Below are 13601 nucleotides of genomic sequence, written 5' to 3' on the forward strand. Positions count from 1 at the left end.
CTCATGGAGCTCACAGTTCAGTGGGTGAGAGAGAAATCTAACTAGGGGGAAACAGAAAGCAGACCTCTGAAAAAATAAAGACTCTCTTGACTCAAAAAAGAAACTTATCTATAAACCCTTAAAAATTTAAAGAATGAAAGAAGCATTCTGGGATATGAACATTAAAAGAGATATTACAACAACATCTGAGTTTCTTCTCTGTCCATGGAGGGTTCATCTGAAGAGAGGCCAGAAGGCAGACACTGTAAGCCCAGGCAGCCCTGGCCCCCAGCTGCCACCCGAGGTGTGTGAGAGCCTCTCCCACCTACCTGAAGCCACCTTAGGTTGGTTGCCAACAATTCCAACGGTCCTCCCATTCATTCTTGCAAAACCAACAACGATGTTCTTGGCATAATTGGGCATGATCTCAAAAAATTCTCGCTCATCAACAACCTGCAGGGATAAATTTACACCTGAGCTCCAAATGATAAAGAACCAGACAAAACTACATTACAGAATGACAAAGCTGGAGAGCCCCCACCCACCGCAGGGTCTGTAAGCATGCAAGGAGGGCAGCACCCCTACTCCGCTGGGGAGGATAAACAAGTTCACTCTATTTTTAAAGGTTCCATTTGAATTTGGCATTATTTTGCTCTTTTAACCTTACTTTGAAATCATTTTAAACTTACATAAAAATTTCTGGAACAATTAAAAAAAAAAGTATATATCCTTCATCTAGATAATCCATTTAACATTTTACCACAGACGATTTTACTGTTCCCTCTCTCTGTCCCCACCCACATGTCCTCTCTCTCCTCTGTATTCATACATATTTTTTCTTTTCTCTACATATGTATATTTATACACACAATTTTTCTCTGAACTTTTTGAGAGTAAGCTACAGACATGATGCCGTTTTACCTCTAAGTACCTCAGTATGTATCTCCTAAGAACAAGGACATTCTCATATAACTGCAGTGAGACTGTCAAAATCAGTAAACTAATACTACTATTATAAACCCTTGTTCAAATTTTGCCAGTTATTCCAATAACACTCTTTATAGCAACAAAAATCTGGTTCTAGAATCTAACGGAAGAGCACCAGTCACTTCTTTTAGCCTCCTTTAATATCCGCCCCCTCAGTCCTTTTCTTTATGATCATGACATCTTTGAAGACCATAGATTGGTCATTTGGTTATTTGTCTTCCATTTGGGTTTAGTATTTCTTCATATTTAATTTCAGGGTGAGCATTTTGGGCAGAGTATCACAGAAGTGACCCTCCCAGTAAATCACATCCAAAGGCACAAAATGGGGCACCTGGGTGGCTCAGTCAGTTTTGTGTCTGATTCCTGATCATAGCTTAGGTCTTGATCTTAGGATCATGGGTTCAAGCCTGGTACTGGGTTCCACGCTGGGTGTGGAGCCTACTTTAAAGGAGGGGAGGAGCATAATGTAAATTTGGCCATTAATGGTGGTAACATATGCAGGCCTCTCTCCTGCAAATTTCTTACTTTTCCATATTTAATAAGTATACTGTGGGGAAATTCTTAGAAATGAAAAATTCCTATTTTTCATCACAATTTCACCCACTAGCTTTAGCACTCATGACTCTTCCCTGACCGAATTATTGTCATGATAGCTGTCGAATGGGGATTTCCCTCCCCCCATTTATTAGTTGGCATTCTATTATCAAAAAGGTCTCTGTCTTTCCCATTTATTTACATCATCCACAAGTATGAACTTGGGAATTCTTGTTTTATTATGTGGACTGTAATCTTTATCATCATTTTTTTAAAGATTTTATTTATTTGACAGACAGAGATCACAATTTTTTATTTATTTGACAGACAGAGATCACAGGTAGGCAGAGAGGCAGGCAGAGAGAGTGAGAGGGAAGCAGGCTCCCCGTCGAGCAGAGAGCCCAATGCGGGCCTCGATCCCAGGACCCTGGGATCATGACCTGAGCCGAAGGCAGAGGCTTTAACACACTGAGCCACCCAGGCGCCCTCATCATTATTTTATGTTTAAATTGCTCCATAGTTGCCAGAGAGAGCTCATTCTAGAGGGTTCCTGTGCCACTCTGATGTTTCTCCATCGCTCATTGAGCACTGTTACATTCTGGAATTACCTTACTTTCAGGTTCATCTTGTACTTTTTCTTGGGCCAAGCGCAGAATCAGCCATCTCTCCAAAGGGTTCAGATCCCTTTGGGATTGGGAGTTGGGGGATAAGACTGCTTCTAAAAAGCTGTCCTAGAGGACAGAGCTAGGAAATCCACAGATACACACACACACACACACACACACACACACACACACACTTATTTCTAAAAGTCGTATGAAAACACTGAATTCATACTAATAGCTCCAATTCTCATCCAATTCAACCACAGGACTCACTCTAATTCGCCCCTTACCAAATTCAGAACTCCTTTCTCCTACAATACCCTGGACTCCCATTATCCTCAAAATGGACTTATTTAATCCTCAAAGACAGAGAAACTAGTTTCAGAAATGCTACCCCATACGACTGAAAAAAAAAAAATTCAGAATTGCTTTACAACTATTTGTCACTGGACTAAAGGTATATAGTCAAAATACTGTGTTCAAAAGTTATTCATTTGAAACACAGGTTCAATTTGTTTTTATTTCATCTGAAAAGATTTTCACTCAGTCTTGGGTTTTTTTTTTAAATTTGTAAACATTAACATAATTTAACATCACTCCTCATCCCTTGCACCCCAATTCTACCCACCCTATCACTAATCTCATTTTCTGATTTATCTCTCATGCGTATTACAGAAATGAGTGGATACAGGTATACCTTTTCAGTTCCCATTTCTGTTTAAGAAAGAAAGTAGCCTACGACAGATACTCTTTAGTACCTCGGGTTTCTTCACTTCAACATATATCCCAAGAATCACTTCTTGTCGGTTCGCAGAGATCACGCCTGCTCTTTTTCCTGCCTAGTACTCTACTGTGTGCCTGTACCAAGGTTTACTCAACTCATCTTCCAGGTGTTGCTTACATTATTTTAAATTCAAGTTGCCTACATTATTTTGCAATTGCAAATAACACAACAGTAGTAACCTTGTATGTCTATAATTTTGGATAATGAGAAGTGTCTCTTCAGTGTAAGTATCTTCTGGGGTGGTGTCCCCTTCCTGATGCCGATGGCTGGGTTGCCTCGCTGTCCTCAAATGTCTTCTCAGGACTGTCAGCACCTTTCACAAAAGCCCCCAGGCTACATTCTTCCCTCGGCGGCTGGCGTGGCTCCTTGTTCCCAGCTGAATCTGAAGAGTTAGTAAGTCCTTCCCCGAACCTGACCAAGTCTCCTGTCAAGGGCAGGGCTGGTGTGGGAGCACCTTTGACTCTCACCACTCCCTCTCCCTTTGCCCTCAATGTTTTCCGGATTCACATGTAAATAATACCCACTTAGTCTTAGAAATTACCAAAAACCTTTCCCAGCAATTAATGAGAGTCTGCTCTGCCAGACTTACCAATAGAAAATGTTTTCAAGTTGTTTATTTTTTGCCAAACTGACAGATGAGAAATGATGACTCAGTGTAATTTTAATTTGCATTTCCAACATAATGAGTCAAGTTGAAAATCTTTCCATATGTTGAAGGTCCGTTTTATATACATTTTTGTGAGCTATCCATGGTTTCCTGCTTCTCTATCAATTTCCGTCTTTATTTCCTCAATTTTTAAGGTTTTTTTTTTTTTAACATATTAAGGATATTAGTCTTTTTTTTTTTTTTTTGAAGATTTATTTGAGAGAGAGAGACAGAGAGAGAAAGATAGCATGAGCAGGGGGGAACAGGGAGGGGAGAGGGGAGAGGGAGATTAACTGACTGAACCACCCAGGCACCCTGGGATATTTGTCTTTTATTTGGGACCTACATTGCAAATATCCCTCCCACTTTGTTGCTTGTCTTTTGACTTTCTTTATAGATTTTTGCTATGCAGAATGGGATTTGTATTGTATTGTATTAATCGTGTTTAAGGCAAGTATTTGTTTCTACCTATGGCTCCTTGGATTTCCCATAGTTTCTGCTTTATAAAGTCCATGGTTTTATCATTTGGGACATAGATTTTTTTTTTATATCACCATATGAATCATAGCTTTTAGCATGTAAAAACATCTTTCCTTGTCATATTTAAAGCTTGAATGTTACCTCATCCAATATTAGGATCACAAATGCTGCTGTGTTGTTTCTGTTCTCTGGTATACCGCTCACCCATCCCTTATTTTTAACTTTTTAAAATCATTTTAAGTGTCTCCTATATACCACAATAAGCTGTCTTGGTTTATGAGACAAATTAAAACTCTTTTTCTTTTAATAAAGGAAATAAGTATGTTTAATAAGCTAAGCCATTCATATTTATTCACATAAAAGATTTGATTTTTACTCTATAATTACTCTCTATGAACCATGTTATATTTGCTGTTTGTGTATTTATGCTGTCATCTACAAAGTTTATATTTTTTATCTAGTGGGTACTTTTGTAATTATACCTATTTTATCAGCCTTCATCCTTCTATTATTTACTGTTCTACTAACTGGGTTGCCGATTTGTAACGGTATCTGTTGACTCACAAGAATCAGTGAACTTACTCTGCTACTCTTTCTTCTTCCTTCTGCTCCCATTTTTTCAGCTGCATTTTTTCTGCAACTAAAACATAGCATTTATACATTGTCTCCCACCCTCATTTCCAGCCCTGCTTCAGTCTTAGACTTATAATTAAATAAGCACCATTACTCCACTCTGGCAGCACAGATCAGAACAGGTCTGGGCGCCATAGCCGGCCTGTGGGCTCAGTGAGCCCTGGATGTCTGGCACAGGAGAACCACCACAGTTTAAAAGGGAAACTAGAATATAAAAGATCTACCTCTAGAACTCTACCAAACAGCGGGGAGAACTGCTGGAACTCTCTCTGGGACAGAGGGTGGGTGAACACCCCAGTTCATACTCTGCCTCTACCTTGACAGTATGGACAAGAGTAAGATCCAGGAGTCCTGGTGGCGGCACAATCTGTCCCACCAAGACAGCCCCAGCCCAGCACACACCAAGACATCGTAGGTCAACAGTCACTACACCTCCAGCCATCTCACCAATGTAACAAAGGTACAAAGCACCACAGAACACTCCCAAGCCCTCAACACGCTGGATTCAGATTAACTGCTAGGGCATCTCCAACGCTGGGTACTGCAGGAACCCCAACCAATACCTCACCTCATCTGCAGGTACCTCCTGCACTGAACACCCCAGGACATCCTGGCTCACACCTAGTTCAACTTCAGCCGTCCTGCCAGGGAACCCTCTGGGCAGAGAACCCCAGGACCACCCCGGCCCATACCTACTTCAGCTCCAGCCATCCCACCACAGCAGCCCCAGCAGAATGCCCTGGGACACCCAGCCAATCCAGCCACACCTCCAGAAAGTCAGCCAAAGGCAACAGGCACACACAGTCTATACATGGGATGACCATACACAAGACCATTCCCTCAAGTGCAGAAGTAGTTGTTACGCAGAATTCCCAGAAACAAACACAAAAATCAAGCAAAATTAGGAGACAGAGGAATGTCCCAAATAAAACACCACCACCAGGAGCACCTGGGTGGCTCAGTCTCCTCTCAGTCAGTTAGCATCTGCCTTGGGCTCAGGTCCTGGTCCCAGGGTCCTAGGATTGAGCCCCATGTCCAGCTCTCTGCTCAGTGGAAGCCTGCTTCTCCTCTCCCTGCCATTCCCCCTGCTTGTATTTTCTCTCTCTCTCTCTCTCCCCGAAATAGGATGTTATATATGAACCTCATGGTAACCACAAACCAAAAAACCTATAATAATTACACAAAATAATAAAGAGAAAGAAAGCCAACCATGACACTAAAGAAAGTCATTGATCACAGTTTAAAAAAAAAAATCCAAGAGAAGAAAGGACAGAAAACTATAAAAACAACCAGAAAACAATGAACAAAATGGCAACAAGTACATACCAATAATTTCTTTAAATGTAATGGTTTAAAGGCTTCAGTGAAAAGACACAGGGTGATGGAATGGATTAAAAAAAAAAAGAAAAAAAAGGCCTATCTGTATTCTGTCTACAAGAAACTCATTTCATACCTAAAGACAAAGACACACGGAAAATGAACGGATGGATGAAAGTATTCCATACAACTGGAAGAAAAAAAAAAAAACCAACCCAGGGTAGCAATACTTATATCAAATAAAATAGACTTTAAAACAAAGACTGTAACAAGAGACAAAAAAGACCATTACATAATGATAAGGGAACCAATGCAACAAGAAAATATAACATTTTAAATATCTATGCACCCAACACCAGAGCACCTAAATACATACAGCAAATATTCATGGACATAAAGAAATTGACAACTACAGTAATACTTTAACACTTCATTTACACCCCTGGATAGAAGATCCAGACAGAAAAATCCATGAGCAAACAGTACCCATAAAAAACACGTAAGAACAGACTAATATGGAACGTTCCACCCAAAAAATAGAATACATGTTCATTTCAAGAACACAAGGAACATTCTCAAGGAGAATGAACAAGACTGAAATATCTTTTCCAACCACCACAATATGAAATTAGTAATCAATTACCAGAAAAAGGAAAGGGGAAAAAAAACACAAACACATGGAGGCTACAACATGCTACTAAACAACCAATGGATCAACAACAACAACAAAACCACAAACACAGAGAAAATTTAAAAATATATTAGGAAAACTGAAAATACAATGGTCCAAAATCTTTGGGACACAGAAAAAGCAGTTCTAAGAGGGAAATTTATAGAGCTACAGTCCTATCTCAGAAATAAGAAAAATGTCAAATAAACATTCTAAACTTATACATACAGGAGCTAAAAAAAAAAAAAAAGAACAAAGTCCAAAGTTAATGGCGGCGGGGGAGTGGGGGGAGATGATAAAGATCAGACAGAAATAAATGGAGACTAAAGAAAAAAAGAAAGAAAAGAAAAGAAAGATCAGTGAGGGACTTCTGGGTGGCTCAGTCAGTTAAGTATCTGTCTTCACCTCAGGTCATGATCCCAGGGTCTTGGGATCAAGTCCCACACTGGGCTCTCTGCTCAGCAGGACCCTGCTTCTCCCTCTCTATCTGACTGCCTCTCTGCCTACTTGTGATCTCCGTCTGTCAAATAAATTAAATAAATAAATAAATAAATAAATAAATAAATAAATAAATAAACGAATGTGAGACCTGAAACTATATCGCTACTAGAAGAAAGCCAGTAATTTCTTTGACATAGGCTTAGCATCATTTGTCTGGATATGTCTCCTCAGGCAAGGGAAAGAAAGCAAAAATAAACTATTGGGACTACCAGAATAAAAAAGCTTTTGCACAGCAAAGGAAATGATTAACAAAACTAAAAGGCAATGGGAGAAGGTATTTGCAAATTATACATTCAACAAGGGGTTAATATCCAAAGTATGAAAAAACGTACACAACTTAACACCAAGAAACCAAACAATCCAATTTAAAAAGGACAGAGACCTGAATAGACATATTTTGTTGCTGTTGTTGTTTTTATTTTTTTTTTAATATTTTATTTATTTGACAGAGAGAGAGGTCACAAGTAGGCAAAGAGGCAGGCAGAGAGAGAGGGAGAAACAGGCTCCTCACTGAGCAGAGAGCCTGATGCGGGGCTCAATCCCAGGACCCTGAGATCATGACCTGAGCCGAAGGCAGAGGCTTAAACCACTGAGCCACCCAGGCGCCCCTGCTGTTGTTGTTTTTAAAGATTTTACCTATTTGACAGAGAGACACAGCAAGAGAGAAAACACAAGCAGGGGGAATGGAAGAGGGAGAAGCAGGTTTCCCACTTAGCAGGGAGCCTGAGGCAGGGCTTGATCCCAGGACGCTGGGATCATGACCTGAGCCAAAGGCAGACACTTCATGACTGAGCCACCCCTGCGCCCCTGAACAGACATATTTTGAAGGAACACACAGATAGACAACAGACATCACTAACCAGGGAAATGCTAAGATCAAAGCCATGAAGAGATACCAATTCACATTTCTCAGGATGGACAGTATCAAAAAGACAAGAAATAACAAGTGTTGGCAAGGATGTAGAGAAAAAGGAAGCCTTATGCATTGTTGATGAAAATGTAAATTGGTGCAGCCACTGGAGAAAACAGTATAGAGGAGGAGGGAGGATGATGATGGAGTAGGGGACCTTAGTTGTCTGGTCATGGGAATTCCGCAAGGTATCTAACAAATCATTCTAAACATCTGTGAACTCAACGAGAGATCTAAAGAACTGCTGCAATTCCACAAATTGCACAGACACTACAGTGACCACATTCTGCAAGGTAAGAGATGAAGAGAAGTGAATCTCAAGTGATGTACTGGAAGATAAACTGAAGGGGGAGGGAGCGTCCATAAGTCAGCTACTGCAAAGTGATATATCAGCGAAGTGCAAAATCAGGAACTTTTAAAAGTCTGTTTAGGTGAGGGATGTCTCTGCCTGAAAGGCACTTAGGTAGCAAAGGAGGGCAGAATCCTAGGTGGGACACTGTGGTCTCAGGAAGACCAGGGATGCCTTAGTGCAGCAGAGGTCCCAGACATCAGAGCAGCAAATCCAGGTGCAATCAGGGAAGTGAGGAGTGGGCTACCAGCTCCGAGCTGCCATAAACCATGAACCATGGCTCAGCTGGGAGACTGCTCTCCAAGCAGGGGCCCAGCAAGATCAGAACCTCAGAAAGACGCTCCACCCCCTCCGCCAGGAGGATCAGCAGGGGAGCACACCACAGGAGTCTGCTAAGTTTGGAGATTTGAAAGGTGTAGCATCCCTGAGATAAAAATGCTCAGTCACAGGTTGGGTAAACACAGGGAGGCAAGAGTGACTGACTGCTCTTCCCTGAGGGTACACTGATGAGTGGAGGGGTGGGAGCTTTTGGTTCTGGGCTGGAGATCGGGAGGCCGTCATTTTTCATTCTCATCCTCTAAAGCACCTCAGAAAGCCTTCAGGGAACAAAAGCTGCATCGAGCAAGCTGGAGGCACTGACTTAACCCGGACCCCTGGCAAGGGCACTGGAACTCCCCTGAGGCAAAGACGCCTGAGAATCAGCACAACAGGTCCCTCCCCTGGAAGATCAGCAAGAAAATCTGGCTAATGCCAAGTCTACTGATCACACAAAATTGCAAAACTCCAATGCTAGGGGAAAACAGTATATGGAATTCATGGTTTTTCCCTCATGATTCTTTAGTCTTTCCATTTTTTTTCTTTTTCCTTTCCAACCAATTCTTACTTTAACATCTTCTTAAGGTCTTTTTTAATTGCCATTTTTACAGTTAGGTTCTAGTCTCTCATTGTATTTAATTTTATTCATATATATGTGTGTGTGTGTATGTGTGTGTGTATATAATTATATATATAAACATATATATATAAACATATATATATATATAACTTTTCCTGTCTTTACAATGTTGGGGTCTAGTTTTGTAACAAACCAAAATACACCCAGGATCTAGGATATCTGTCCTGTTTAACAGTCTGATAATACTCTGCTTCTCTCTTTTTCTTTCTTTTTTAATTTTCTTTTCTCTTTTGGCTCTCTTCTGATTTATTTCTCTGGGGTCATTTTTCCTATTTTCGTATATTGTTCTCTCAGTCATCTATTCATCTCTGGAGAGAATGACAAAACAGAAAAACCTCAAAAAGGAAAACAAGAGGCAGTACTGACTGCTAGAGACCTAATCAGTATGGACAGAAAAAAAAATGTAAGAATTAGAGTACAAAATAACAATTATAAAGATACTACATGGGCTTGAAAAAAGCATAGAAGACACCAAAGAATCCCTTTCTGGAGAAATAAAAGAACTAAAATCTAATCAAGTTGAAATCAACAAGGCTATTAATGAGATGCAATAAAAAATGGAGGCTCTAACTGCTAGGATAAATGTGGCAGAAGAGAGCATTAATGACATAGAAGACAAAATGGTGGAGAATAATGAAGCTGAGAAAAAGAGACATAAACATAGGACCAGGAAGGAAGAACTCAAGAGATAAGTGATACCATAAAGCAAATCAGTATTAGAATAACTGGGATCCCAGAAGAGGAAAGAGAAGGGGGTGGGCAAAGGTACACTGGGGCAAATTACACCTGAGAATTTCCTAGAACTGGGTAAGGACACAGGCACTCAAGTCCAGGAGGCACAGAGAACCCTCCTCAAAATCAATAAAAAAAGGGTCAACACCTCTACATATAATAGTGAAGCTTCAAAGACAAAGAGAAAATCCTGAAAGCAGCTCGGGACAAGAAGTTCTTAACCTACAAGGTTAGAAATATTAGCCTTGCAGCAGACCTATCCACAGAGACCTTGCAGGCCAGAAAGGACTGGCATGATATATTCAGGGTGCTAAATGAGAAAAATATGCAGGCAAGAATACTTTATCCAGCAAGGCTGTCATTCCGATAGGAGAGATAAAGAGCTTCCAAGGCAAACAGAAACTAAAAGAATCTGTAATCACTAAACCAGCCCTATAAGAAATATTACAAGGGCAATTTAAGCAAAGTGAGAGCCCAAAGTAGCACAGACCAGAAAGGAATAGAGACAATCTACAGAAACAGTGACTTTACAGGTAATAAAATGGCACTAAATTCATATCCTTCAACAGTTATGCTGAAGAAAAATGGGTTAAGTCCCACAATCAAAAGACACAGGTTATCAGACAGGATAAAAAAGCAAGACTCGGCGCCTGGGTGGCTCAGCGGGTTAAAGCCTCTGCATTCGGCTCAGGTCATGATCCCAGGGTCCTGGGATCGAGCCCCGCATCGGGCTCTCTGCTTGGCTGGGAGCCTGCTTCCTCCTCTCTCTCTCTCTGCCTGCCTCTCTGCCTACTTGTAATCTCTATCTGTCAAAAAAATAAAAAATCTTTAAAAAAAAAAAAAAAAGCAAGACTCATTGGTATGTTGTGAGAGACTCATTTTAGACCCAAAGACACATCCAGATTGAACATGAAGGGTGAAAGACCATTTATCATGCTAATGGACAACAAAAGAAAACTGGAGTTTTCTCCATCCTTATGTCAGAAAAATTAGATTTTAAAGCAAAGACTGTAATAGATGAGGAAAGACACTATATCATGCATAAAAGGTCTATACAACAACAAGATCTAACAATTGTAAATATTTATGCCCCTAACATGGAAGCATCCACTTAAACCAATTAATGACAAAATTAAAGAAACACACTGATAATAATACAGTAATAGCAGGGGAAGCTAACACCTCACTCACTGCAATGGACAGATCATCTAAACAGAAAAAAGATGAACAAGGAAACAAGGGCTTTGAATGACACACTGGACCAGATGGACTTCACAGATATAGTCAGAGCATTCCATCCTAAAGGAACAGAATACACGTTCTTCTCAAGTACACACAGAACAGTCCAAAATAGATCACATACTGGGTCACAAATCAGGTCTCAACTGGTGCCAAAAGACTGGGATCATTCCCTGCATATTTTCAGACCACAATACTTTGAAACTGGAACTCAATCACAAGAGGAAATTTGGAAGAACTCAAATACATGGAGGCTAAAAACCATCCCACTAAAGAATGAATGAGTCAACAGGGAAATTAAAAAGGAATTTAAAACATTAATGGAAACAAATGAAAATGAAAACACAACTGTTCAAAATCTTTGGGACACAGCAATGGTGGAACTGAGAGGAAAAGTATATAGCAAAATAAGCCTTTCTCAAGAAACAGGAGAGGTCTCAAGTACACAACCCAACCCTATACCTAAAGGAGCTGGAGAAAGAACAGCAAAGAAAGCCTAAACCAGCGGGAGAAGAGAAATCATAAAGATCAGAGCAGAAATCGAAGAAATGGAAACCAAAGAACAGTAGAACAAATCAATGAAACTAGGAGCAGGTTCTTTGAAAGAATTAATAAGATTGAGAAAGCCCTGGCCAGACTTCTCCAAAAGAAAAGAGAAAGGACCCAAATTAATAAGATCATGAATGAAAAAGGAGAGACCACAACCAATACCAGAGAAATACAAACAATTATAAGAACATATTATGAGCAACTCTACACCAGCAAATTTGACAATCTGGAAGAAATGGATGCATTCCAAGAGACATATAAACTACCAAAACTGAACCAGGAAGAAATAGAAATCCTGAACAGACCTAGAACCAGTAAGGAGATTGAAACAGTCATCAAAAATCTCCCAAAAACAAGAGCCCAGGGCCAGACAGCATCCCAGGAGAATTCTACAAAACATCTGAAGAAGGATAAATACCTATTCCTCAGAAGCTGCCTCAAAAAGCAAAACTGGGGGGGGAAATGGAAACGGAAGGAAAACTTCCAAACTCACTGCATGAGGCCAGCACTACCTCAATCCCAAAACCAGACAAAAGACACCATCAAAAAGGAGAATTACAGACCAATATCCCTGGTGAACATGGATACAAAAATTCTCACTGAGATACTAGCTAACAGGAATAACATTACATTAAAAGAATTATTCACCACGACCAAGTGGGATTTATTTCTGGGCTGCAAGGTTGGTTCAACATCTGCAAATCAATCAATGTGATACAATACATTAATAAAAGAAAGAACAAAAACTATATGATCCTCTCAAAAGACACAGAAAAATCATTTGACAAAATACAGTATACTTTCTTAAAACTCTTCATAGTGTAGGGATAGTGGGAACAAACCTCGATATCATAAAAAGACATTTAAAAAGCCCACAGTGAGTATCATTCTCACCAAAGAAAAGCTAAGAGCTTTTCCCCCCTAAAGTCAGGAACACAGCAGGGATATCTACTATCACCACTGCTGCTCAACACAGTACTAGAAGTTCTAGCCTCAACAATCAGACAACAAAAAATAAATAAAAGGCATTTGAATCAGCAAAGAAGAAGTCGAACTCTCACTGTTTGCAGATGACATGATACTCTATGCAGTAAACCCAGAAGACTCCACCTCAAAACTGCTAGAACTCTTACAGGAATTCAGCAATATGGCAGGATATAAAATCAATGCAGAGAAATCAGTTGCATTTCTATACACCCACAATGAGACAGAAGAAAGAGAAATTAAGGAATTAATCCCATTTATAGTTGCACCCAAAAACATAAGATATCTAGGAATAAACCTAACCAAGGAGGCAAAGGATCTGTACACTGAAAACTAGAGAACACTCATGAAAGAAATTAAGCTGTAAAGAAATATAAAAACATTCCATGTTCATGGATTGAAGAACAAATATTGTGAAAAGGTCTATGATACCCAAAGCAATCTACACATTCAATGCAATTCCTATCAAAATACCATCAGCATTTATCACAGAGCTGGAACAAATAATCCTAAAATTTGTACGGAACCAGAAAAGACCCCAAATAGCCAGAGGAATGTTGAAAAAGAAAACCAAAGCTGGCAGCATCACAATTTAGACTTCAAGTTTGTTACAAAGCTATAATCATCAAGACAGTATGGTACTGGCAAAAAAAAAAAAAAAAAATAGACACACAGATCAATGGAACAAAATAGAAAACCCAGAAATGGACCCTCAACTCTACGACCAGCTAATCTTTGACAAAGCAG

The 13601-nt window shown here is 39.9% G+C and overlaps 1 protein-coding gene across 1 annotated transcript in view; it reads right to left on the minus strand.

The window, feature by feature from the left end:
• Positions 1 to 13601, minus strand: part of PCCB (propionyl-CoA carboxylase subunit beta) — a 108957-nt gene that overhangs the window by 16508 nt on the left and 78848 nt on the right. Inside the window, exon 10 of the mRNA XM_046004002.1 lies at positions 309 to 432. Coding sequence (XP_045859958.1) covers positions 309 to 432 — 124 coding nt within the window. The remainder of the gene's footprint in view (positions 1 to 308; positions 433 to 13601) is intronic.

The sequence above is a fragment of the Meles meles genome, chromosome 4 (assembly GCF_922984935.1).
Source record: "Meles meles chromosome 4, mMelMel3.1 paternal haplotype, whole genome shotgun sequence".
Lineage (NCBI taxonomy): Eukaryota > Metazoa > Chordata > Mammalia > Carnivora > Mustelidae > Meles > Meles meles.